Consider the following 26620-nt stretch of genomic DNA (forward strand, 5'->3'; position numbering starts at 1 on the left):
TTATTTACTACACTATCTATGGCATTGCATGAAATGACTATGATTTACATATATCACTCTATGATCTCCCAATTATTATTTTCACAATAACATTTCCACATTAACAAGCCGGTGACGTAATAATTGCAGTAATTGGTATACTTTGCTTTGGTTAGAGCTAGGATTCTGAAGTGTGATGTGAAGCAGGTTCATTTTCAAAACAAGAATTTTCTGTTCACAGGTCCCATCTCGTACAGACTGTGTGATGTGCTTTGGCCCTTTGGTCCCAGATGGATATGCCGTTTGCTACAATCCATTGCCCGAGCACATTAATTTTTCGGTGTCTGCTTTTAATTGCTGCGATGAGACCAATGCTGACAAGCTGGCTCGTTATCTGGAGGGGGCACTTGTAGATATGCACCAGCTGCTGGCAGGACATGACTAATGCTCTGAAGAAAAAAATTTGGAAATTGCCTCAGTTCAACTGTTATTGTACATTCAGATCATACAGTTGAGATAAAAGCAGTGTCTCTTGCACTTCACTTTTTTAAAAATAAAACTCTATTCCACTGGTTTTGTTTTTGCTCATTCCATGTTTAAAAGGTAGAAGTAAAAGGACTGAGTCACAGAGGAAGTCATCAGGGTTTTCTTAATGGTCTTTTACATAATAGTCTTTTGCTAAAAAGGATAAAGTAATTAGGTAAGTATTGGGTATGTCCTATTTTTGCAGAATGAATTACCAACGACACATTTATTACTGTATGTGATCTTTTAATATGAAAAGTATGTGTATTAAGCAAATAATAAAAACAACAGGAATATATGTTAGTGTAGTAATTTTTAAAGGGTGAAATCACAGTGAAAACTCCATAAAGATGCACATAAGAGCAAGCAAATCAGACCCTTAAGACTGCAAAATGGCTGCAATTAGTTAATACCAGCACACTTTCAGGGGTTCTGTGTTTCGGCCATGACAATAGGGCCCTGGATTGAAATAAGCTAAAGCACTCTGGATATACCCAATATCATATGTGTAAATAAGTGACATGTCATCTGCATTGTAAAAAGTGATGGTGGCTTTATCACAGTCCAGGTGTACTCCCACCTTTCGAGGCCGGCCAGCTGGTACGACAGGAATGTCTGTAGACATGGCCTTGATATGGTAGTTTTTGTCTTTTGTGAATGCCAACAACACATAATAATAAGGGGAAATCAAATTAAACAGTTTTTTGTACCATTTGCTATTCTTCTCAGTGACCTTCTCTAACTTAACTCCAAGTGCCCAGTCACTCTTCCCACCAACCTCCACTTCCCAATAGTGTTTCCCACTTGAGAATTTGTCACTTGAAGTAGCATGCAGATTCACATCAAAAGCTGCCTCACAGAAAGGAGGTGAAGTACTGCACTGAGTTTGGTTCTCCTGGTTTGGTAGCCGCTGGTCATACTGTCTCACACTGCATCCATCCCTTGAAATCTTTAGCCAGTTTCCACTGCAGTCTTCCAATGTGAGACGTTGGGGAACTGTGCAAAAGTAATAAACAGAAGGTTTCTCACTGAATTTTTTGCCTCCCATAACATTACGAATTCTAGTGTGCTACCACTCGTTCAGTTCACATAAAAACCTGGACCCTACTCCTGGGAGAACAGTTACTCTAATGTATTATAAAAAGCTAATTGTTCCAAAGGTGTTATTCTGGTTTGTGTTGAAACAATACTAGTAGAATTTTATCAGAACCTGGAACTGGAATGAAAAAAAAAAAACAACATACAAACCTGTTTTGATGACCTTTAGCATTTCTTTCCATACAAAGAACTGCAAATGAGTCTCGATGGGGCCAAGAGATACAGAGCCAGGGTGCAGACCAAGATCTTTAACTTGCGATTTATATCTAAAGGGATGAAAATATTACATATTTTATATACATATTTTATACACATACTCTAGTGCTAAACACTGTTTTGGTCTTGATAATCCAGATACCAATATTTTATATAGACTGGTGTACCAGGGAGAGAGTGTACTGGCATACTGACCCGGATGTAGACACAATTTCCCAGTCATCTGTCTCTGCAGGTGGAGAAGATGGTTGTTTCATATTTTCAATGAGGGGGTATCCTGTATTAGTCCACCACTGTGAAGACAGAAAAATAATATATATACAGTGGTGTGAAAAACTATTTGCCCCCTTCCTGATTTCTTATTCTTTTGCATGTTTGTCACACAAAATGTTTCTGATCATCAAACACATTTAACCATTAGTCAAATATAACACAAGTAAACACAAAATGCAGTTTTTAAATGATGGTTTTTATTATTTAGGGAGAAAAAAAATCCAAACCTACATGGCCCTGTGTGAAAAAGTAATTGCCCCCTTGTTAAAAAATAACCCAACTGTGGTGTATCACACCTGAGTTCAATTTCCGTAGCCACCCCCAGGCCTGATTACTGCCACACCTGTTTCAATCAAGAAATCACTTAAATAGGAGCTGCCTGACACGGAGAAGTAGACCAAAAGCACCTCAAAAGCTAGACATCATGCCAAGATCCAAAGAAATTCAGGAACAAATGAGAACAGAAGTAATTGAGATCTATCAGTCTGGTAAAGGTTATAAAGCCATTTCTAAAGCTTTGGGACTCCAGCGAACCACAGTGAGAGCCATTATCCACAAATGGCAAAAACATGGAACAGTGGTGAACCTTCCCAGGAGTGGCCGGCCGACCAAAATTACCCCAAGAGCGCAGAGACGACTCATCCGAGAGGTCACAAAAGACCCCAGGACAACGTCTAAAGAACTGCAGGCCTCACTTGCCTCAATTAAGGTCAGTGTTCACGACTCCACCATAAGAAAGAGACTGGGCAAAAACGGCCTGCATGGCAGATGTCCAAGACGCAAACCACTGTTAAGCAAAAAGAACATTAGGGCTCGTCTCAATTTTGCTAAGAAACATCTCAATGATTGCCAAGACTTTTGGGAAAATACCTTGTGGACTGATGAGACAAAAGTTGAACTTTTTGGAAGGCAAATGTCCCGTTACATCTGGCGTAAAAGGAACACAGCATTTCAGAAAAAGAACATCATACCAACAGTAAAATATGGTGGTGGTAGTGTGATGGTCTGGGGTTGTTTTGCTGCTTCAGGACCTGGAAGGCTTGCTGTGATAGATGGAACCATGAATTCTACTGTCTACCAAAAAATCCTGAAGGAGAATGTCCGGCCATCTGTTCGTCAACTCAAGCTGAAGCGATCTTGGGTGCTGCAACAGGACAATGACCCAAAACACACCAGCAAATCCACCTCTGAATGGCTGAAGAAAAACAAAATGAAGACTTTGGAGTGGCCTAGTCAAAGTCCTGACCTGAATCCAATTGAGATGCTATGGCATGACCTTAAAAAGGCGGTTCATGCTAGAAAACCCTCAAATAAAGCTGAATTACAACAATTTTGCAAAGATGAGTGGGCCAAAATTCCTCCAGAGCGCTGTAAAAGACTCATTGCAAGTTATCGCAAACGCTTGATTGCAGTTATTGCTGCTAAGGGTGGCCCAACCAGTTATTAGGTTCAGGGGGCAATTACTTTTTCACACAGGGCCATGTAGGTTTGGATTTTTTTTTCTCCCTAAATAATAAAAACCATCATTTACAAACTGCATTTTGTGTTTACTTGTGTTATATTTGACTAATGGTTAAATGTGTTTGATGATCAGAAACATTTTGTGTGACAAACATGCAAAAGAATAAGAAATCAGGAAGGGGGCAAATAGTTTTTCACACCACTGTATCTTATAGACCTAAAAGGGATAAACACAGTTGAATAAAAATCTACACTGGATAGGCATGAAGAAGCACATAAATTAATTTCAGACTTTCTTGGATATCAAGGTATTCATGAAATGCTTCCCAGCTTTTCATGCACCACTTACTCAAAAACTGACATGCAGTGATTCAAGAGTGGGGAGATTCGTACAATGAAGAAATTAACAGCATTTGTACACATCATCTGCTAACTGCAACAACTGAAACTAGTGGTGATTTAATAATCTTCAAATGCAGGAACATATCCTTTACTAATTTGTATTTAATTAATCCATTTTCTGAACCTTTTTTTCCTTAAGTTTTCCTGAACTTCAGCTGTTCAGATTTGTCAGTTTAAGACATCGAGGAATGTCTGGTAAAAGTGGCCACTGCAGGCTTTGCATCATCTTTTCCTTTGTTTCTGTTGAGACTCTGTCAACAAAAAGGACTAAAACAGAAACTGTTAGTTATTACAAGAACGTTCTGGAAGCTTCCAACTACTACTATAGAATGTTGTGTTTCAATTTTTTTTTTTGTATATTAATCACTTGGCCAGTTAAAATCCTTGCAGCAAAGTGTGCCTGTACTAAAAATACAAATAAATTATTTAGAATGGTGTGAAAAGTAAGCAAAAATGGACAAAAATAAGCTTTGTGAAAGGCTCTACAAACATCAACTCTTTGCATTGGTTTGTGGACCACCCTATATATACATATATATTGACCCTGCTTTTAGGCACCAACTTTTTTTCTTTATCTTTGAATGGTTTTGCATACCTATAGTCATGTGAGAAAGTAAGCACACACAATATAAAATATATATCTTTTTTTTTTTTTTTTTTAAATGCGGATATATCAAGATTTCATCTTCACTTAAACAGTATCATTAGATAAAGGTGATATAATTAAGTAAAACATGAAAATTTGAAGTTGCAACAATCTATTCAACGAAAAATGAAGAGGTATGACTTTCCCTTGACTCTGGTAGCAACTATTGTCCTCTCTGGCGAAAATAAGCTGAAGTAGCCTTTTCCTATAACCATCTACCTGTCTCAATGGCTATGACAATGTTTTTTCCACTCCTCCATGAATTCTTTCAGCTGTGTAATGTTTGAGAGATGCCTTGAATGCAGAGTCCATTTTAAACCCCAAATCTTCACGGATTTCAGATCTAGACTTTGACCTGGCCATTCCAGAATCCTCCATTTCTCACTTTTCAGCCACTCCTTACTAGATTTACTGGTATGTTTAGGGTCATTGTTGTTTTGCAAGGTCGACTTTTGATTGAGATCCAATCCTCTGACACATGGTCTTACATTACTCTCAAGCATTCTTTGGTACAAAAAAGAATTTATAATGAATTCTATAATGGTCAGCTGCTCAGGCTCTATTGCGGGAAAGTAACCATAAACCATTACATTTCCACCACCATGCTTTACAGTTGGTATCAGATTCTTCTTTTCAAATGTCTTTGGTTTTAACCAAACATGTCTTCTGGTACTATGGCCAAATACCTCTACCCTTGCCTTGTCTGGTGAGTGCACATTATTTCCAGAAGTCCTGGAGCCTCATGTATAAACGGTGCGTAACGCACAGAAATGTTGCGTACGAATGTTTCCACGCTCAAATTGCGATGTATAAAACCTAAACTTGGCGTAAAGCCACGCACATTTCCACGGTAACTCATACCTACGCTCGGTTTTGCAGACTGGCGGCACCCAGCGTCAAAGCAGTGCTACTGTTCCTTTGTGGTCACGCTTTCTTTCTTAGATCCACATTCCTGACGCGGCTTTATAAATACACTGAAATTAACTGCATATTGTTTATTAGTGTAATGCATCTGATTGTAATTAACCTGTAACAATATAATGGTCCACAGAATGGTCAAACTACTGTTCCTGTGTGCTCATCCTTTCTTTCTTAGCTCCACATTCCTGACGCGGCTTTATAAATACACTGAAATTAACTGCATATTGTTTATTAGTGTAATGCATCTGATTGTAATTAACCTGTAGCAATATAATGGTCCAGGGAATAGCCATAGTATTCCAAATACCATAACTGCTTTAGCATTGTTACGCTCACTGCATCTTGTTCTTCTTTTTGCTGCTCCCGTTAAGGGTTGCCACTGCGGATCATCTTTTTCCATATTACTCTCACTGCACCACTCGGAGTATTTATATCACTGTATCTGAGTGTGAATCACAGCAGCAGCTGATCGGAAAGAGAATTATCGGTATACAGTTTCAAGTACACACTACCTCAACCACGGCAAAAAGCGTCAAAGCCTTTCCTGTACGGACCTCGCGTTTCAGAAACAGTTTCATCCCAAAAACTATAAACGCACTCAATCAGTCCATCAAGTGCTCCTTGCAGAACTGTTTGTACTTATAAGTACAATTACCTCACTGTAAACTTACCCTACAGTTATAATATTGCACAACCTGCGCTACTTAATAAAGCGCGTATGATGACAATATCATTTTTAAGATGAAATGCAGCAAAATATGTTGCTTATAGTATACAGATAAAACTTTAACTTCATTTAAATAATCTGCATTGTTAATAATTAAACATGTGAGGACACGGTGCCGCAGCGTATAGCTGGTTCACGGATAGCTCCTGCCTTGCGCTGTATTATTGCTGGTGCTGACGCGACACTGGAAGGATAGACGGATAGAATAATTAAACATGTACTACGAAGATATTTCAATGTTCCTTAAAAGTTTTGAAGAATCGGCATTCTAAGCTTACAGATGGCTTAACGTCTATTACAGAGCTGATTGTGTGGCAATTGGGTATTTGGAGAAAGAAAAGTACGTTTGAAAGAGACAGTACTTCTGTAATAAATTATTTCATCGAAGGTCGCACATGGCGCAGCAAGCCTCTTGCGTGAGATATGAACAATCACTGCGCCACCGTGCTCCCATGTTTAATAACATGCTTTCATTGCTATCATCATGAAAATGATATCACGTATACATCTCAGTATTTTAATTATTCAGAGAGCTGTAATATCTCGAATGTAATGGATTCTGTGTCCTGTCGGAGAAAGAGAAAGAACGGAAGCACGTAGTGATTCACACACATAGAGCACATAGAAGATCAAATACAGAACAAAGCATTTAACGTGCTACTTGAGAAACCAGTAAAATAAACGATTTTAAGATGTAGTTTATGATGTTCTACTTTAATGGCAAAATAAACTACGTGATTAAAGTGGAAATTTCGAGATTAAAGTTGACATTTCGTGCTTTTTTCCCCCCACTGTGTGCCAATTTTTTTTGTCTGTACCCTAATAAGCTTTCATATGACACTCAGACGGTCTGCTTTGATATGTGATTTCTTTTTTATTTCGGGTACTGTGCGACTTTGTGAACTCGATCTTTCGAGTTTCTCCGACACCCTGTCACTCGATCAACTTTCTTTTGTTGATTATACCACTGTTTAAACCAACAAATAGTAAGTTTTTCCTTTGCCTCCACTTGGTATTCGCTGAAATTCTTATATTTTCCCCTGTGCTTTTCCCATTGTCTTTTCACAGAAGGCTAATTATATTGATTTGCATATTCAAAGAGGCGTAATTCTGGGAGGAGTTGGGGCGGGACAGAAGGCGCGTGCACGTGCGTTACTTTTCACGCTGATCGGGATTTATGTAGTGGAACAACGTGAAATTTTGCGTGCGCACAGATTCCTGCATCTGGATTTTTCTGTGCGTACGCACAATCCCGATTTTGTGCTTACGCCATGTTATAGTGTGAGTTCTACGCACGGCGTTATACATGAGGCCCCTGGTCTTTGCCCAAATATTCATGTACAAACTGTAATCTTGCCCTGATGTTCTTTCTTAACAGCAAAAATAAACTGAAATATCACGTTGACTCCATCGTACTGCTGGGAGACTTCAATGTTCATGTGGGCAATGACAGTGAGACCAGGAAGGGCGTGATTGGGAGGAATAGCCCCCCCGATCTGAACCCAAGTGGTGTTTTATTATTGAACTTCTGTGCTCGTCACGGATTGTCCATAACGAACACCATGTTCAAGCATAGGGGTGTTCATATGTGCACTTGGCACCAGGACACCCTAGGCCTCAGTTCGATGATCGACTTTGTGGTCGTGTCGTCGGACTTGCGGCCACATGTCTAGGACACTCGTGTGAAGAGAGGGGCAGAGCTGTCAACTGATCACCACCTGGTGGTGAGTTGGCTTCGATGGTGGGGGAGGATGCTGGTCAGGCCTGGTAGGCCCAAATGTGTTGTGAGGATCTGCTGGGAACGTCTGGCAGAGTCCCCTGTCAGAAGTAGCTTCAACTCCCACCTCCAGCAGAACTTCAACCACGTCCCGAGGGAGGTGGGGGACATTGAGTCTGAATGGGCCATGTTCCGTGCCTCTATTGTTGAAGTGGCTGACCGGAGCTGTGGCCGTAAGGTAGTTGGTGCCTGTCGTGGTGGCAATCCCCGAACCTGTTGGTGGACACCGGCGGTGAGGGATGCCGTTAAGCTGAAGAAGGAGTCCTACAGGACCTTTTGTCCTGTGGGACTCTGGAGGCAGCTAATAGGTACCGGCATGCCAAGCGGAATGCAGCTTCAGTGGTTGCTGAGGCAAAAACTCGGGCGTGGGAGGAGTTTGGGGAGACCATGGAGAATGACTTTCGGACGGCTTCGAGGAGATTCTGGTCCACCATCTGGCGTCTCAGGAAAGGGAAGCAGTGCAGTGTCAACACTGTATATGGTGGGGATGGCGTGCTGCTGACCTTGACTCAGGACGTTGTGGGGAGTACTTCGAAGATCTCCTCAATCCCATTAACATACCATCCATTGAGGAAGCAGAGCCTGGGGACTTGGAGGTGGGCTCTCCCATCTCTGGGACTGAGGTCACCGAGGTGGTCAAAAAACTCCTTGGTAGCAGGGCCCCGGGGGTGGATGAGATATGCCCGGAGTTCCTCAAGGCTCTGGATGTTGTAGGACTGTCTTGGTTGACACACCTCTGCAACATCGCATGGACATCGGGGACAGTGCCTCTGGATTGGCAGACCGGGGTGGTGTGTTCCAACTACAGAGGGATCACACTCCTCAGCCACCCTGGAAAAGTCTATTCGGGGGTCTTGGAGAGGAGGGTCCATCAGATAGTCGAACCTCGGATTCAGGAGGAGCAGTGTGGTTTTCGTCCTGGTCGCTGAACAGTGGACCAGCTCTACACCCTTAGTAGGGTCCTGGAGGGTGCATGGGAGTTTGCCCAACCAGTCTACATGTGTTTTGTGGACTTGGAAAAGGTGTTCGACCGTGTCCCTTGGGCAATCCTGTGGGGGGTGCTCCGGGAGTATGGGGTACCAGACCCCCTGATAAGGGCTGTTCGGTCCCTATACAACCGGTGTCAGAGCTTGGTCCGCATTGCCAGCAGTAAGTCAAACTCATTTCCAGTGAGAGTTGGACTCCACCAGGGCTTCCCTTTGTCACCAATTCTGTTCATAACTTTTATGGACAGAATTTCTAGGTGCAGCCAGGGCGTTGAGGGGGTCCGGTATGGTGGACTCAGGATTGGGTCACTGCTTTTTGCAGATGATGTTGTCCTGTTTGCTTCATCAGACCGTGATCTTCAGCTCTCTCTGGATTGGTTCACAGCTGAGTGTGAAGTGGCTGGGATGGGAATCAGCACCTCCAAATTTGAGACCATGGTCCTCAGCCAGAAAAGGGTGGAGTGCCCTCTCAGGGTTGGGTGTGAGATCCTGCCCAAAGTGGAGGAGTTCAAGTATCTCAGGGTCTTGTTCACTAGTGAGAGAAGAATGGAGCGTGAGATTGACAGGCAGATCAGTGCAGCGTCCACAGTGATGCCGGCTCTGCATCGGTCTGTCTTGGTGAAAAAGGAGCTGAGCCGTAAGGCAAAGCTCTCAATTTACCAGTCAATCTACAGTATGTTCCTACCCTCACCTATGGTCATGAGTTATGGGTAGTGACCGAAAGAACGAGATCGCGAATACATGCGGCTGAAATGAGTTTCCTCCGCAGGGTGTCTGGGCTTTCCCTTAAAGATAGGGTGAGAAGCTCAGTCATCCAGGATGGACTCAGAGTACAGCTGCTGCTCCTCCGCATCGAGAGGAGTCAGATGAGGTGGCTTGGGCATCTGATAAGAATGGCTCCTGGACGCCTCCCTGGTGAGTTGTTCCGGGCACGTCTAACCGGGAGGAGGCCCCGGGGAAGACCCAGAACACGCTGGAGGGACTATGTCTCCCAGCTGGCCTGGGAACGCCTCGGGATTCCCCTGGAAGACCTAGAAGAAGTGACCGGGAGATGGAAGTCTGGGCATCTCTGCTCAAGCTGCTGCCCCCGCGACCCAATCTCGGATAAGCGGAAGAGGATGGATCACATTGACACAATTATTCAGACCCTTGCTATGATAATTGAAATCTGGCTCAAAGGTATCCCATTCCACTGATAATCATTCAGAAGTTTCTACACCTTATTTGAAGTCTACCTGTGGTCAGTTCATTTAATATGACATGACTGTGAAAGGCACACATCTGTCTATAGAAAGTTTTACAGTTCACAATATTCACCAGGGCAAAAACCAAGCCATGAGGTTAAAGGAATCACCTGCACATCTTCGAGATAGGATTGTGTTGAGGCACAGATCTGGGAAAGGCTGCAAAAAGTCCTGAAGCATTGAATGTTTCCAAGAGGACAGTTGACTTCATAACTCTTAAATTAAAGAAGCTGGAACCACAACAAGTTTTCCTAAAACTGGACATCCTGCCAAACTGAGCGATAGTGAAATTCCTTGGTAAGAGAGGTGAAGAAGAACCCAATTGTCACTCTGGCTGAGCTCCAGAGAACTTGCATGGAGATAGAAGGAACTTCCAGAAGAATACCATCACTGCAACACTCCATCAATTTTAGCTGTATGAGAAGTAAAAGACACATGGAAGCCCACTTGGAGTTTGCAAAAATGCACCTAAAGGACTCTCAGACTGTGAGAAACAAGATTCTCTATTTCTGGAAGAATCCAGGCACCTCTCATAACCTGTGCAATGCCATTCCAGCGGTGAAGAATAGTGGCATCCTCAAACTGTGCCATGGTTTTTTTGCAGGAGCAATTGGGAGACTAGACTGGGAAACCTGAACGAATCAAAGTACGAAGATATCTTTAATAAAAAACCTATTTCTGAGTGCTCTGAACCTCAGACTGGGTAGATGGTTCTTTCCCCAACAAGAAAATGATCCTATGCACAAAGCAGAATAGAATGGCATGAAATTCCCCAAATTCAGTTATGTGTTGCTGGAAACGTTGCTAAGACTGCTTTAACTAAGTAGTAAGTAAAGGGTCTGATTACTTGTGTAATCAGTCTGGGGTTAGAATAAGAATAATTTTATTTTCATTGAACTGTTTGCAGCTTCTAATCATTATGCCAGCATATTCTCTGTACTGCATATGTTGTAAAATGCATTAAGACACCACCTGCCACTGCTGATTATAATTTTTTCCATCCATCTACTATCAAGTGTCCATCCCTAATTTACTGAGCTGCAAAAGTGCAACATTTTATTTTTCTCTCTGCTCCAGTAATATATCTAATTAACAGAGTAAGTGCACCATCAGAGTGAATCTGAAAGCAAAGGTGAAGCTCTCAGTGTTCATTCAACAGAGCTAATGTATTAACCTACGCGGTACACTCCACATAAACAGTGATTCTCATAATGTTTTGAAAAAGACAGTGAAATGGCTCATAACTGTCTGACCACATGCCTACTCCTTAAATGGATGACCCATGTGTTCTTATTTGCAAGCTCTCACCTTAAGTAATGAGACTGGGTCACCAGATTCCTGTATTGACTGAAGTGCAGCAATTCTCTGGCTTCCATCATTCTCTGCTCTCTGTATGGCTTCCAGATTTCTTTCCATTTGTTCAAGAACATTCTTTTCCGATAATTTCAATTCCCGTTTCAACTCCTCCTCTCTCCTTCTCAGAAATTCCTGCAACTCGGAAAAACGAGCTGCGATTTCCAGCATTAGCTGATTAGTATCATCCTGCAAACCAAAACAGCATTTGTCAGTATATTGACTCTCCCAAAAAAAAAAAAAAAAAAAATTGTAATTTAGTATTTGGTGAACCCATGGATTTTATTACATAAATGGCTTTCTTAATTTTACAAACATTAAACAACATGTTTTGGAGAGTAAAGCAGGAAATGGGAGTGTTTGTTTTATAAAACACATGGGAGGTACAGGGAGAACACAGACTACAAAGGAAGGGATGAAACAGAAAAATATTGCTACACTCTTTTGCTTTTTATTGCAGGCTCTACTGCTTCTTAATGGGGGGGGGGAGGGGGGTACTCAGTCTCTAATATTTTCAAAACGTACCACACAAATGCCCTCCCTTCTCTTAACCCTGGCTGCAGATTTCTGCCAATAAACTTTCTTGCTTGAGTTACAATGGACCTTTTACTTGAAACTCCCCTCCATGAGTTACCTCCTGGTTTACTATTGGCCCTTCTTTGCTTACTTGGGCACAAATGTAGAATTCACCAACCAGTCCCTGACATATTCTTTCACTTTTTGCTCTGAAAAGCTCATGGGTTTCTCCTCCATCCAAATTAGATTGATAGAACTTTATTTGCACCCAGGAGGAAATTTGTCATTTTAAAAGAAGGTTGACAGATTGATGGATAGATCAAGATGGACACACTATAGTGTGAACATACACCAGAATGACAAAAGAAGAAAGAAAAGTAAGAAGAAAAACTTCTGACTTGGCAATTCTAGTCACACTGAGGTTTTGGAAAGATGTATTGCCATTGGTATAAAGGAGTCCCAGTAGCGCTTCTGCAAAATAATTTGTTGGCTGAGAGTACTCAGTGTTGGTGTGTCAGAGAGAGGATGTGTAGCATTGTTCATAATGTTTTCACTGTTCACAATGTGTTCAAAATATGATGTCAGTTTTGTTTTAATTCTGTCCTTCACTACTATCTCCAGGGGTCCACAGTGTCTCATAACTGAGCTCACCCTTTTAAATTAGCTTGATGATTTGGTGGGCCTCTCTTGCAGTGATTCAAGAGAAAACTGACACCAGCCTTCACAGAGTTGTAGAATTTGTGAAGGATCTCAATACTCATATTAAGGGAATACAGTCTCCTAAGGAAAAGCAAAATAACCAGTTCTTTGGTTTTACTGATGTTTTGTTGCAGGCCATTCTTTCTCCACCTGACTCCAATACTCTGCCTCAATTCCCTTATCAATGCATCTCATAAGTGCAGAATCATCTGAGAATTTCTTCAAGTGACATGACCTGGTGTTACATTTATAGCATGAGGTGTAAAGGCTAAAGAGAAAATGAAACAAGACTGTTCCTTGTGCTTCTCCAGTGTTGCTCACATTGGTATCAGAGACACAGTCCTTGAGCCTCACACATTGCAGTCTGACTAACAGGCAGTCCATTATCCAGACACCATAGACTCATCCACCTGCATATCTCTGAGGTTACCTCTTAACAGGGCTGGCTGAATGGTACTAAAGGCACTGGAGAAATCAAAAAGCAAAATCCTTACAGTGCTGCCAATTTTTTCCCAGGTGAGAATAAGCATTGTGAAACTGACAGAGAATTTCATCCCCCACTACAGTCTTTGTCCAATAGGCAAACTGCAGTGGGTCCAGGCGATATACCACAAGAGGACTCATATAGTACAAAACCAGTCACCTAAAGGTCTTCATGATGTTTGACCTTTCCCTAGTCAGTACTCATTAAGTGAAGTGGCACCTGCCTTCTTTGGAACAGGAACAATGCAGGATGTTTTCCACAGCAGCGGCACTTTCTGGAGCCTTAGATACAGGAGATATGACCAAAGGACAGCTTTAGTATGTCTGTCTGCAGCTAGGTCATTTTGATCATAAATTACTTCAAAGGTACATTGTATGAAGCAGATCTTTTGTGTAACAATTTAGGCACATTGTACACTTATGATTATCCTCTACATTATCTTTAACGTAGTGAAATATTTTGAACCGCAGCATTCAAACTGGGTATAGGATTCAAAACTGTTTATAGGTGCTAGTCAGATATAGGATGAAATCAGTTCTGTTTGGACTTAAGGGTGTATTAGAGCTCACTTCCAAAAAAATAGTAGTTCTCAAAACCTTTTTTCTATATACTCATTTAACCTTCACATATCACATTTAGATACAGTATCTAAACACTAAATTATTTAAAATACTCATCATTAGTTTAGACCCTCAAATTCTTGTGTCCCGATTTTAATGAAATTCACTGCAGTTGATAACAAGTCATTTTCAGCTGCAAAAAAAACCAAGATTTAAATAGTTTACTTAAATACATGGATGCATGACATGCTCCTTCCAAGCAAATATTTATTTTTAGATGACCATCTACTCTTAATATACACATGCATGCATTTTCTGAATTAATCCTATTCTAAAGGTTGTGCGAAGGCTGGTAACATCTGAAGTGATGCAAAAACCAATGCTGAGTGGGATACCAGTCAGTCAAAAGGCACGAGGAAATACACATGTCCTTACATTCACTCACAAGTCATTTATTAATACAAGCTGCAGAGTTTCAAGATGTGAAAATAACACTCAAACACCTAGACAAAACTCAGGTTGACATGGGGAGGGCTTTTAAACACCACATAGAACAGGAACCCCTACATAATTCCATGGAAGTTGATCATAGCACCATCACATTCTCTAAAATATTGAATTTTAACCTTCTTTAGTGGTTTAGTTTGAAGAGTTCAATGCTCAACATTAATGGTTACCAGGTTCCTTTTAGGACACCATTCTGAGATAACTGGCAATCACCTTTTGGCCCCTGGTTGCCAAAAATGTTAACCACTTAACAATACACTGGTTTTTCAGCAGTGTAACAGAAATGGACAGTTTTTGCTCATTATGGGTAATCAGAAGAAAGGACGATACCTTAAAATGTAAGCTGGGCTCATGTGCACTGCACTATATTTTCTTGCTTTCGTTTATGTGGGTCAAGAAAGTTAAAAAACCAGTGTACTAAGTGGACACCATGAAAGCGTGCAACAGCTGGGTGTACAAGTAACAAGAATGTTAAGTCTCCTGTAGTTTAGAGAGATGAAAGTGAAGGGCTGAAAAAAATCCCACAGAACCTGTGGCTACTACAATGTCTGCTATGTAGAAGCATGCTAACATGTAACAGATAGTATATCATTAATCTTCACACATGTGCTGTGAAAAAGTCAACTGCGATTGAACCAAAGCAAAGACATTTGGAACTACAAAAGACATTTAAGGTTATGGTATACTGCAGCATCCACTGACTCTCAACAACTTCCATGTATACACTCACTGGCTACTTTATTAGGTACACCCTGTTCAACTGCTTGTTAACACAAATATCTAATCAGCCAATCACATGGCCACAACTCAATACATTTACACATGTAGACATGGTCAATATGACCTGCTGAAGTTCAAACTGAACATCAGAATGAGGAAAAAAGGTGACTTAAGTGAATTTGAAAATGGCATGGTTGTTGGTGCCAGACAGCCTGGTTTGAGTATTTCAGAAACTGCTGATCTACTGGGATTTTCTCACACAACCATCTATAGGGTTTAAAGAGAATGGTCCAAACAAGGGGAAATATCCAGTGAGCAGCAGTTGTCTGGGCCAGAGGTCTGAGAAGAATGGCCAGACTGGTTTGAGCTGATAGAACAGCAACATAACTCAATAAACCACTCATTACAACTGAGGTATGCAGAAGAGCATCTCTGAATGTACATCATGTTGAACTTTATGGCAGAAGGGCTGCAGCAGCAGGAGACCACAGCAGGTGCCACCCCTGTCAGCGAAGAACAGACAACTGATGCTACACTGGCACACCAAAATTGGACGATAGAAGATTGGAAAAACTTGGCCTAGTCTGATAAATCTCAATTTCTTCTTGGAAATTCAGATGGAAGGGTCAAAATTTGGCATCAATAACAAGAAAGCATGGACGCATCCTGCCTTGTATCAATGGCTTGGGCTTGCAGTGGTAGTGTAATGACCTGGGGGATATTTTCATGGCACATTTTGGGGCCCCTTAATAATAATCAAGAATCTTTTAAATTCCATAGCCTACCCGAATATTTTTGCTGACCATGTCCATCCCTTTACGACCACAGTGTACCCATCTTCTGATGGCTACTTCCAGTAGGATAACGTGCCATGTCACAAAGCTCAGATCATCTCAAATTGGTTTCCTGAACATGACAATGAGTTCACTGTACTCAAATGGCCTTCACAGCAGATCTCAATCCAATAGAGCATCTTTGAGATGTGGTGGAATCGGAGATTTGCATCATGGATGTGCAGCTGACAAATCTGCAGCAACTGCGTGATGTTATCATGTCAATACACACCAGACATCTTAAGGAATGTTTCCAGTACCTTGTTGAACCTATGCCACAAAGAATCATGGCAGTTCTGAAGGCAAAAGGGGGTCTAACCCGGTACTAGCAAGGTGTATCTAATAAAGTGACCAGTAAGTGTAAACAGCATTGTTTTCACACATTTATTTACTTCATATTGATTGTTTCTTCAAAGTACTACAATGTTAAATAAATTCATTATACAGTAATATATTTTGTAATAAAAATGATTTATTTTCATTTCAATACAAAATGCAAGGATTGATATTTAAGAAATACCATAAAGGAATAAATAAGAGAAATGCTGCTGAATGTTTTAGAAAATGGGATGTAAAACTGAAGGAGAGCAGCCAGACAAGGCATGCACAAGTGTCTGTTGTTAAGATTTTTTTTATATTAAAATATGTTGAGGATTGTTACGTCTTTTAGTTTGTATGACAATTTCTATACTGAAAGTATATATATATATATATACGTATCTATTAAAATACATAACGTACTTTGTTAAACATATTTAAACTACTAATAATTTATTAGTACTTAGTATTCATTACTACAGTATTATTACAGTGTTTATTAATACAATATAGGTCTGTTGAGATGTAGAGTTTTATGACAAAACTACAAAAAATGTTAACTTTGTTGGGTTCGGGAGATGGCTTACAGAAGCAAACTTTGGTAGTTTAGGCTTGTTTTAGAGGTTCATTTTCATTTTCATTTTGCTGGTGTGGAGTGTTACATGAAATCAAGTTTATATTCTGAAATTCAATGCACTTTAAGTAAATGAAAGATGTATTCTGTAGCATTTTGACTTAAGTCTTTAAAATAACCATCCTGCACTTTAAACCTCAACTGCTAATTAAGGAGTGTTTTCGTTATTTAAAATCTTTTGAATAATTGCTCAATAAACTGAATTATACACTGCCAATCTTCATAGGCTAGGTATGAACAAACCATGTGATACAACGAATGGATGTGCATACAGCCGGACATTTTGACATGATAAGTGATACCATTTTTGATTGAAATGCTGTACAGTAGAACAAGCTGACATAAAAATGTATAGCATCTTAATTACTCCAAATATAGGCTTTTAAAAATGGCAACGAAAGTTTTAATTTTGGCAACCAAAAGTTGACGTCTGCTTGCTAAGCCTGGCAACCACTTTTAAAAATTAGTGTTAAACCTGGGAGTCTGTGGAACACAAGCAGATATCCTAAAATCAGCAAGTAGAGTCCACTTAAAAGATCTGACTGTAATACAATAACCAAATGAAACTGTCCATTAAAAAATTACATTAATGCACCCATCAGGTTGTTTGGAAAATAAAATACATAGGAGATATTAACAAAATGAATCAGACAATATAAAAATAAATAAATCCATACATAAATCTAATAATAGAGACAGATATAGCATGAGCATTTTTTCCACAGAACTCTGACCAACTTGTCAGTCCCCCCTCCAATTGACAAGTCCAGCATTTATTTTTTTCTGCTTCTTATTTCACTGAAGGTTTCTTTACAGTTGTCTAGACATGTGCAAATGTAAAATCCACTCATACATTTTATTCAAATCTGGCAAAGCACAAACAACAACAAAAATAGCAAGAACAGCGCATACCTGAACTTTTGCAATTTCTTTAACCTGACTAGTCTCTAAATGATGTAGTGCTTGGTTGTCCTTGACTAGAAACTGCAAAGCACCGTTGACTTCTGCCTGTGACAAAAGAGAAACAGTTAAAAACTTAGTCCGGGAAGATAAAATAGAATAGCTTTTCATAATGTATAAAGTACTGTAGTTTTTATTATCCATCCATTATGTTTTAAATAAATACAGATATTTTATAAAGTTGTCTTTATTGAGAGATGAACTAATGCCAATATCTGAACTCTAAACTAAAAGTACTACCATGACACAATATTCTCATACCCATGTAAGCCAATACAGGGTCAAGGGAGGCCACAGCCTATCTTGTCAACCTTTTTATGGAGAAGGAACCAAGCCTGGATGGAACATCAGTCCAATGCAGGTGCAAACTGGGCCAACAAACCTAATGTGCATGTCTCTAGGGTGTTAGAGTATTCGGGGAACGTGACAGTGACAAGGTATAACATATGAACCCAAGACATTGTATGTATAGCCAAAATGTTAAGGCACTTGTGTACTAAACGAACGGCATGACAAAGGAAAAGAGAAGTGTTTTGACGAATTAATAACATATTTATTGGGATAAAAAAAAATATACAGTGGAACCTCGGTTCACGACCATAATTCGTTCCAAAACAATTTCCCCCATAGCATTGTATGTAAATACAATTAATCCATTCCAGACCATACGAACTATATGTAAATATATATATTTTTAAGTTTTTAAGAACAAATATAGTTAATTAAACCATAGAATGCACAGCGTAATAGTAAACTAAATGTAAAAACATTAAATAAACACTGAGAAAACCTTGAACAACAGAGAAAACTAACACTGCAATAGTTCGCGCTATAGCGCTACCAACCGCTGGCTCAAAACACATTTTTTTTAATGAGTTTTAAGCACAGGGAAAAAAATGAACATTTGAAAAAATCCGTAATTTAATAAACCACCCAAAAAAGTAACATTGCAACAATGCACACTACGAACCGATCGCTGTAAACAGAAGTGAAAACAAAATCAAGCCCAGTGCATTCTTTAACTGCCTTCCTACCTTATGCGTCCAGCTCTCTCTTTCGCGCTGCCTGTGTGTGTGTGCATCTGTCTCTCCCTCACGCTGCCTGTGTGTGTGCGTCTGTCTCTCTCGAGCTGCCTGTGTGTGTGCGCGTCTCTCTCTCGCGCTGCCTGTGTGCGCGTCTCTCTCTCTCGCTCTGCCTGTGTGCGCGTCTCTCTCTCTCGCTCTGCCTGTGTGCGCGTCTCTCTCTCTCGCTCTGCCTGTGTGCGCGTCTCTCTCTCTCGCTCTGCCTGTGTGCGCGTCTCTCTCTCTAGCGCTGCCTGTGTGTGTGCGTCTGTCTCTCTCTCGCGCTGCCTGTGTGTGTGTGTGTGTCGCGCTCCCTCTCTGCACAGGAAATGCACAGGGAGAGATTGAACATGTACAAACCGAAAGTGAAACTGGCTTGTTCGTATACCGAGTGTGTGGTCGTGAACCGAGGCAAAAGTTTGGTGAACTTTTTGGTCGTAAACCGATTTGCATGTGTACCGAGACGTTCGTGAACCGAGGTTCCACTGTATAGAAATTTACAGAAATTGGAATATTATAGAAATACATATGTACAATTGTTTTGACGAATTCATAACATATTTATTGGAATAAAAAAAAATATATAGAGAAATTTAAGGTTTCCTAGTGTTGGGCTCCGTGGGGGAGATTTCACTGCCATCCATTTAGTACACAAGTGCCAACATTAATGACCCCACAACTCATGAAAACAATAACTATCTGAAATTTTGTCCGCATAAATGCTGACCAGTTACCTCTCCTGAAATTTCAATTAACGACTACAAAGCTTTAGCTATGACTGCCTTTAACAACACTTGTTTCCGACTTTATTAATATGCAATTGTACAAAATATTAAGAGGAAAATGATCCATGTGACCATTTTAAAGTGGATTAATCCAATTATTGGTTAACAGAGGGCCAGAGCAAATTTAGATAGCAAAGGATAAAAGGCTTCAACTAAAAATTTAAAGACATCAGAAAAAAATAAAAGTTTTATTACAGTTATTTCAGTTGATTTGTAGGGAGAATTTAAGACATTTGACAAAAACAAAAAAACATTTAATTCATTAGGCTTGTTTGGTAAACAAATTTCTAAATGATCCCAACTGTTAATCCATATAACTCTAAAAAATATCAAGGTTTCCTGACTCAACTGTATGATTTGGTAGTTTTCTTGATGTTCCCATGACCCTTGGTGAAAAGAAGTGTTTTCTACCTTCTGTCTTGAAAGAGACGTTTGGCATTTTTCAAGTCAAACTTTTTTCTTCACAATCATGGTATATATTAATTGGCCACATGAAATTGAATTCTAAAGCAAAGCATACTTTATAAACTAACTAGCCTGCTCTTTTAATTTTATTATGCAACTTCTGGGTACCTGAGTCCCAATCTGTGGGAAAAAAAAGCCTTAAAGCTTACTGAATACATCCACTTTGAAATAGCAAAGGTTTCAAGTTAAGAAAATATGTCTTCTGTGTTTCTGAGGAATGCTTGTGATGACAAAAGTACACTAAATATAATAAGATTTAGCACAGACTCCTGATAATTGGTATTACTTGGTATAATCTCAAGATGCAGAGCAATATTCGAATAACATTTGTGTTTGAAAAATTGACATATACAGTAAGTTTAAAGGTTTTTTTTATTTTTTTTTAAAACAGTGGGACCCCTATACCAAGCCACTGAGGAAACAGAATTGCAGAACCAAAAATAGGATTACAAATAGAATATGCAGGGAGATTCATTTGAAACAGGCCCCGAATATTCTGTAGTAACTCTCGCTAGGATGAAGAAATCTGAACAAAACAATGTACTCCTCAGTATATGGAGCTTGGGACAAACTGGAAGGCCCCTGCGTCAGAGCAATGAGGTAGGCGCCGGATAGTTGTTGCGACATTTAATCTACATTTGCAACTTCTGGGTGCATACCACCTGTAACCCTTCACTCTGCCACTCGACTTCTCATCAGGATGGTGGTGTACAATATTGAGCAGCACGTCTTCATGGTGCAAACCTATTGGGTCACCAATTCGTTTAAGTGATGTCAGAATCAACTGGATGATCATGAGTCAACGGAAGGTTAATTCAAGCAAGATGGAGCAACGTGTCACACATTGGCAAGGAGCATGGCAGAAATTGAGTCGTCCTTCAAAAACAGGGTAATTTCAAAGGGGCTTTGGCCACCAATGTCGCTGGATCCGACACCACCAGACTACTTCCTTTGGGGTATGCTCAAAGGAAAAGTCTATTGGAATAAGCCTCGCACTGTGGAGGATTTGAAAGAAAACATCCAACGTGAAATTGCTGCTATTCCCCCTCCGAGACACTTGCCGATACGTTCAGGAACATGGAAACCACATCAAAATGTGTCTGGCAGAAAACGGAAACCAATTTCAGCATCTTATGTAATGCAATCGATTACACATACGTTATATAGCGTATTTTTTTGGTTCAGATTGCTTCATCCTAAAGGGAGTTACAACAAAATATTTGGGACCTCTTTCGAGTGAATCTCCGTGTACTTTGGCTTGCAGAAATGTGGGTTGGAAGGTGTGGAAGCAAGCAAGAAACATATCCTTACCTCAAAAAAAGTACCAAGAATCTGTAATAAAATGTATTATTTCCAGTTTAGTTTTGTTGTCACTAGCTCGCCTCACAAATGAGGAAGGCACATTTTCTTAAAGCAAAACCTTTGCTACTTTAAAGTGGACATACCTGGTAAGTTTTAAGGCTTTTCTTCACAATTGGACACAGGCGCCCATTAGCTCCATGATAGAACGCACAAAGGGGCTAGTTATTTTTTAAATGTTCCTAAAACATGCCTCATTTTAGAATGCAATTTCATGTGTCAAATTAATATATGTCATTATTAAGAAGAAATAACTTTTGACTTGGAAAAATACCAACTTTATCCTTTAATGCACTTCCCTGAATTAATCCACAAGTGTTCACTGTATCACATAAAAAGTGAGTGGATGCCGAGCTGCCTATTGATTTACTTGAGATGGCACCAACGGATTACAATGCTACAACTGGTTTGCAGTAAAGCATCAAGATTCTGTCAAAATGATGCATAAATTTAAATGTTGCCCGCATTTTACTGTCATCGAAATTACAATACAGGTTCTCTGCAATTATTATGTAACTAACTACATAAAATAACTACAATGTAACCATGCATTACTCACAGAATGTGTGAAATCATGTTGGAACGTATAAACGGTACATACACAACAAGGGGTGGAAAAACCCTGGGAATACTATTACACAAGTTATACTGTAAATGTCATACAGAGAGATGAATTACTTGCATTTTGTTTGTTTGCATCTATTATGGCAGATGTTTGCGTAACCACTGAGCACAATCACACACCCAAACACTCTCATTCATATTGGCCAACTTAGAATATAAAAATTACCCAAACATTCTCGTATTTGGAAAGTTACAGGCAATCCCACTGAACCAAAAGGACCATATTTGTGAATTTGTGAATTTCCCCTTGGGATTAATAAAGTATCTACCTATCTATCTATTCAGACTCCACACTGGCAGTGGCCAGGTGACGACAAGAACACAAATTTTATATTCAAATCAAAACTGGCAGTGATAATAAAGTCAGATGTAAGCTGTATAAACAGTGCCCTGAACTACAGTACTGCATATAAAAGTATAGATCACCTAAGATTGTTTTTTTTTTCCCATTTTGTTCTTACAGACATTTCTCTACCTGCTTCCCACTGAACCTACAATGCCTGCTCTGTTAAGGTTGCACTAACAATTAAAGAAAAAGACTAACTTTGCAGGCGGCGACGACTTCAGCAATTGGTCTATAGGAGTAGCCCAGACCCAGTGCCCGGGCCTCCTGAACGCACACCCCACACACCGGCCTCTGCTCGGCGTCGCTGTACAGTTGCAGCATCTGGCCGTGCCTGGCGCAGAGGGGCTCAGTCTGCATCGGTGGCGCCGTCGCGGGCACCTCGCTGTAGGACTTGCTCGCGCCCTGGGGAACAACGTCGCTTAGCTGCATCGCCCTCGCCTTGTCTGCCAAGTTTCTCAGGGCTCGGTTGGCTACAAGGCTTCCTGGTCCATTAACCGCGGCCCGGCATTCGGGACACTGAACCGCACGTTGGCTGTTCATGTACTTCAGAATGCACGGTCGGCAAATGTTGTGGCCGCACTCCAGCATGACGGGGTCCCTGAAAAAGTCGAGGCACACAGGACACTCGAGTTCTTCGGTAAGTGACGCCGGCTTGTTCAACTCCATTGCCATTTTGATATCTTTTATTTTTGCCACTTTGAGTTTCACTTTCGGATAGTCAAGTGACCGCCTCGCGAAGTTCCTTATTTTTGGCGCAGCCGTGAACAACACCGCGGCGTACCAGTGGGCGGTGACCGGGAGAGCAGATCCGTCCAGGTGGAGCCACCGTCGCAACGTGGTGGTTATCAGAATTACAAAGAAACAGAAACAGGATCTGCCTGGACCTCATCCAATAACGAAGGTGTAAATCAGAGATGACCCGAAAACTATCCAGAGGCACCTCTGCAGACCTAATGAGCCAGGCGATGCGAAATTGACTCCAGCAAGGACAGAGACCTATAATTCAAGTGATGACAACTAAGATAGGCAGAAGAACCCACCTATTAGAAGATACTGATTTTGTAACTGGAAGTGACATTAATCCAAACAGGAGATGGTCCAACCTTCCTTTAAAACCACATGCAACCCCATCTCTTGAGGTGGAAGAAGAATCTCCCTTTGGGGTATTCTCTGGACATTCAGTGAACTTGGGGTGGCATGGTGGTGCATTTGTAGCACCTCTGCCTTGCAGTAAGGAGGCCAGGGTTCACATCCCAGGGTCTCCCTGCATGGAGTTTGCATGCTCTCCCCTGTGTCTGCATGGATTTTCTTTAAGTGCTCTGGTTTCCTCCCACAGTCAAAAGACATGCAGGTTAGGTGGACTGGCAATTGGCCCTAGTACACATAGTGGGGTGTGTATGTGTGTTTGCCCTGCCCCGTCCAGGATTTGTTCCTACCTTGAACCCCATGCTAGCTGGGATAGGTTCCAGCAGGCCCCTGTGACCCTTTTCAGGACTAAGCAGGTTAGAAAATGACTGACTGATTAACTCACTGAACTCACAAAGGATTCTCTCTGGGAGGGAGAACTTTCTAAAATCTACTCTGAAACTTTTGACAAACTCTTATCTTTATGGACCTGTAGCTGAATCCCATTCTCTCAAGGCAAACCTATGTGCCAGTAGTCTAACAAGGCTGAGAAGCCATGACTCCAAGAAAGGAACTTCAGCATCTAAAGTCTTGGGCCAGAAAGAGTAATGCCTTTCCCTCTAAAGTAGCAAAAGACAGCAGAAGAAAACACAAGGAAGCAGTAGCACAGCATCTTTTATTCCTGACAAGGACTGTACAGCAAAGAGAAATCATGCACTCCAATGCATGAAAAATCAACTACTTGAAACCAGAGCAACAACAAAGCAACAACTACACACAACATCTGACATCATCCATGAAGACTTGATATCATAAATCTGTTTTATCTGTGGCAAGATAAAGCAGAATTCTAAATATCAGTAAACAGCCAGCCTATATGTTATATGATTTTCTAGTCTGTCTGCGTCCAGTCTTATATGTCAATATATATATATATATATATATATATGTATATATATATATATATATATATATATATATATATATATATATATATATATATATATATATATATGTTTCATATTTCTATACTACTTATGTTTATCAATAAATTGTATTATTCTGTTCCTTAAACGAGTGTGCCTCAGTTACCTTGATATAAGTCTAAAGGCTGGAGACTCACCTCCCATAACTGAGAAAGGTAAGGTAAATAAAGTAGGATCCTTGCCGAAGTATTGGATTAATCCCATATTATTATGGCATCCTCCCGGATGGACATCTTATTTATTATTAATCAATCAAAATTTCTACAACAATCACAAGGTGCCACACAAAGCTAACAATATATACAGTAACTGCATGGAATCAATATATTAAACTGTAGAATGTATAAACTGACAGTAGAAAGACACAAAGGATGGAACAGTCCAGTGGCAGAAATGAGGGGGATCTTAGAAGTATACCTGATGATTTTTCAATGGGAATCCAAAAGAAGCTATGTAAATCCAGGACAACTGCAGCATACATTATAAGTGAGAGAATATAGTGATTGTCAAATAGAAATGAAGAGCAGGTAATAAACTGACATATATGTACATATCAAGCAATGCTATTATGTACAAATATAAGCATGAGTACAAAGTAACAGAACAGAGATCTTTCACTGCTAGCAGACCGAGAGAATACAGTGTGGTACTGACAGCAAAATTTCACTGATAAGCAGGGACTGTTGAAACTCTTACATGAAGTAACAGCAGTTAAAAAACCAGAGAGAACAGGTGGGTCTTTAGTCTGGATTTGAATATTGAGACAGATGGATCCTCACAAATAGATCAAGGAAGAGATTTCCAAGAGTAGGAGCCACAAAGTGAAATAAAGATTTGCCAAGGGTTGTATAATAAGGTTTATGAATAGGAAGAAGGCCAGCGTCAGATGGTCTCAACTCTCTAACTAGTTTATATGGCATGAGCTGTGTAGATGAACATACTGCAGTATTTGAACAAACAGCTTTAAAATTCAATAGCTGTATTATGAAGAAGATTAGATATCTGACAGGAAGTCAGTGCGAGTAAGCCAACAAAGAAGTAATGTGTTCAGGGTTGTCAGTTCAGTATTATTTTGAGGTTATGTATCATCAGTACATTGAGGACATGTATCTTTTTTTTGCCTTTTAAAGTTACTCATTTAACCATTTTGCTATATACATGAAAAAGATTTGCTGGTAAAATTCAATAGATGGCAAACTGATTTATTAATTTTCTCATGTAAGAACTAGAATAACGTTTGGACAGTTTTTATTCCTTAGCAGAGAGTTTGATGTAGTGGTTAAGAGTTTGAAGTTTGAACTGCAAACCCTGAGGTTGTGGGTTTTTGGCAGTGACACTGTGTCCATGAAAAAGTCACGTCTCCTGTCTGTGCTCCTATTTGAAAAAAATATGTAACCAATTCTATCTCAGATGTTGTAAGTCACATTGGATAAACTAGCAGCCAAATAATACATAATAATAATAACAAAGCATTCTCAAGTTGGTTTACTCCCAATTTAGTCATGTTAGCAGTTGGTAAATCTCAATTTTTTTTTTAAATCTTAATATTTTTACTTAATTTTTTGAAAATATTCTTAACACTTTACAAGTAAAACATGACCATATGTTTGTTTTGGATTTATTCTTTAGTTTGAGAAAGGTATTATTATTATTTTAAAGTGCATTGAGACACCATTTTAGAATCCTGGCATCTTGTTGTTGATTTTCTAAGATGCATTTCACATTTGCTTATGTACAGTACATTTCCCAAAAGGCCCTACGCCTCACTTCACATAGGCTTCACTATAAAACTCAGCTCAATGCTTCAGCTCTCTGTCCAAGATTACGGATTTAAACCTTGAACAGTGCCAGTCTTGAACCCCTAGTGTTTGATAAGAAACAGAGAGGAAGAAGTGCACACAGATTATGTTGTACAGCTGGAGGTAAGAAATTTTCATGATGTAATTTATGTAATACATTAAAAAGAGAATAAAAATAATGCCAGGGTTTCACACAGGAGAACAAGGTATTATAATCTATAGTGAAAGAAA

At 40.0% G+C, this 26620-nt stretch overlaps 2 protein-coding genes across 2 annotated transcripts in view; one reads left to right on the forward strand and one right to left on the reverse strand.

The window, feature by feature from the left end:
* LOC114651089 (carnitine O-acetyltransferase-like) overlaps window positions 1-799 on the forward strand; it is a 55786-nt gene extending 54987 nt beyond the window's left edge. The window contains exon 14 of the mRNA XM_028801051.2: window positions 221-799. Within this exon, the coding sequence (XP_028656884.1) occupies window positions 221-424 (204 nt within the window). The 3' untranslated portion in view covers window positions 425-799. The remainder of the gene's footprint in view (window positions 1-220) is intronic.
* On the reverse strand, window positions 573-23426 carry LOC114651104 (nuclear factor 7, brain-like). Its single transcript, XM_028801065.2, has 6 exons — window positions 22678-23426; window positions 17792-17887; window positions 11564-11797; window positions 2014-2111; window positions 1753-1868; window positions 573-1500 (listed from the first exon to the last, which is right to left on the reverse strand). The coding sequence occupies exons 1-6, from the start codon at window positions 23149-23151 to the stop codon at window positions 911-913; spliced, it is 1608 nt and encodes a 535-aa protein (XP_028656898.2). The 5' UTR covers window positions 23152-23426; the 3' UTR covers window positions 573-910.
* Window positions 23427-26620: the final 3194 nt, after the last annotated feature.

This window comes from Erpetoichthys calabaricus, chromosome 1 (assembly GCF_900747795.2).
Source record: "Erpetoichthys calabaricus chromosome 1, fErpCal1.3, whole genome shotgun sequence".
In the NCBI taxonomy this organism is placed as follows: Eukaryota; Metazoa; Chordata; class Cladistia; order Polypteriformes; family Polypteridae; genus Erpetoichthys; species Erpetoichthys calabaricus.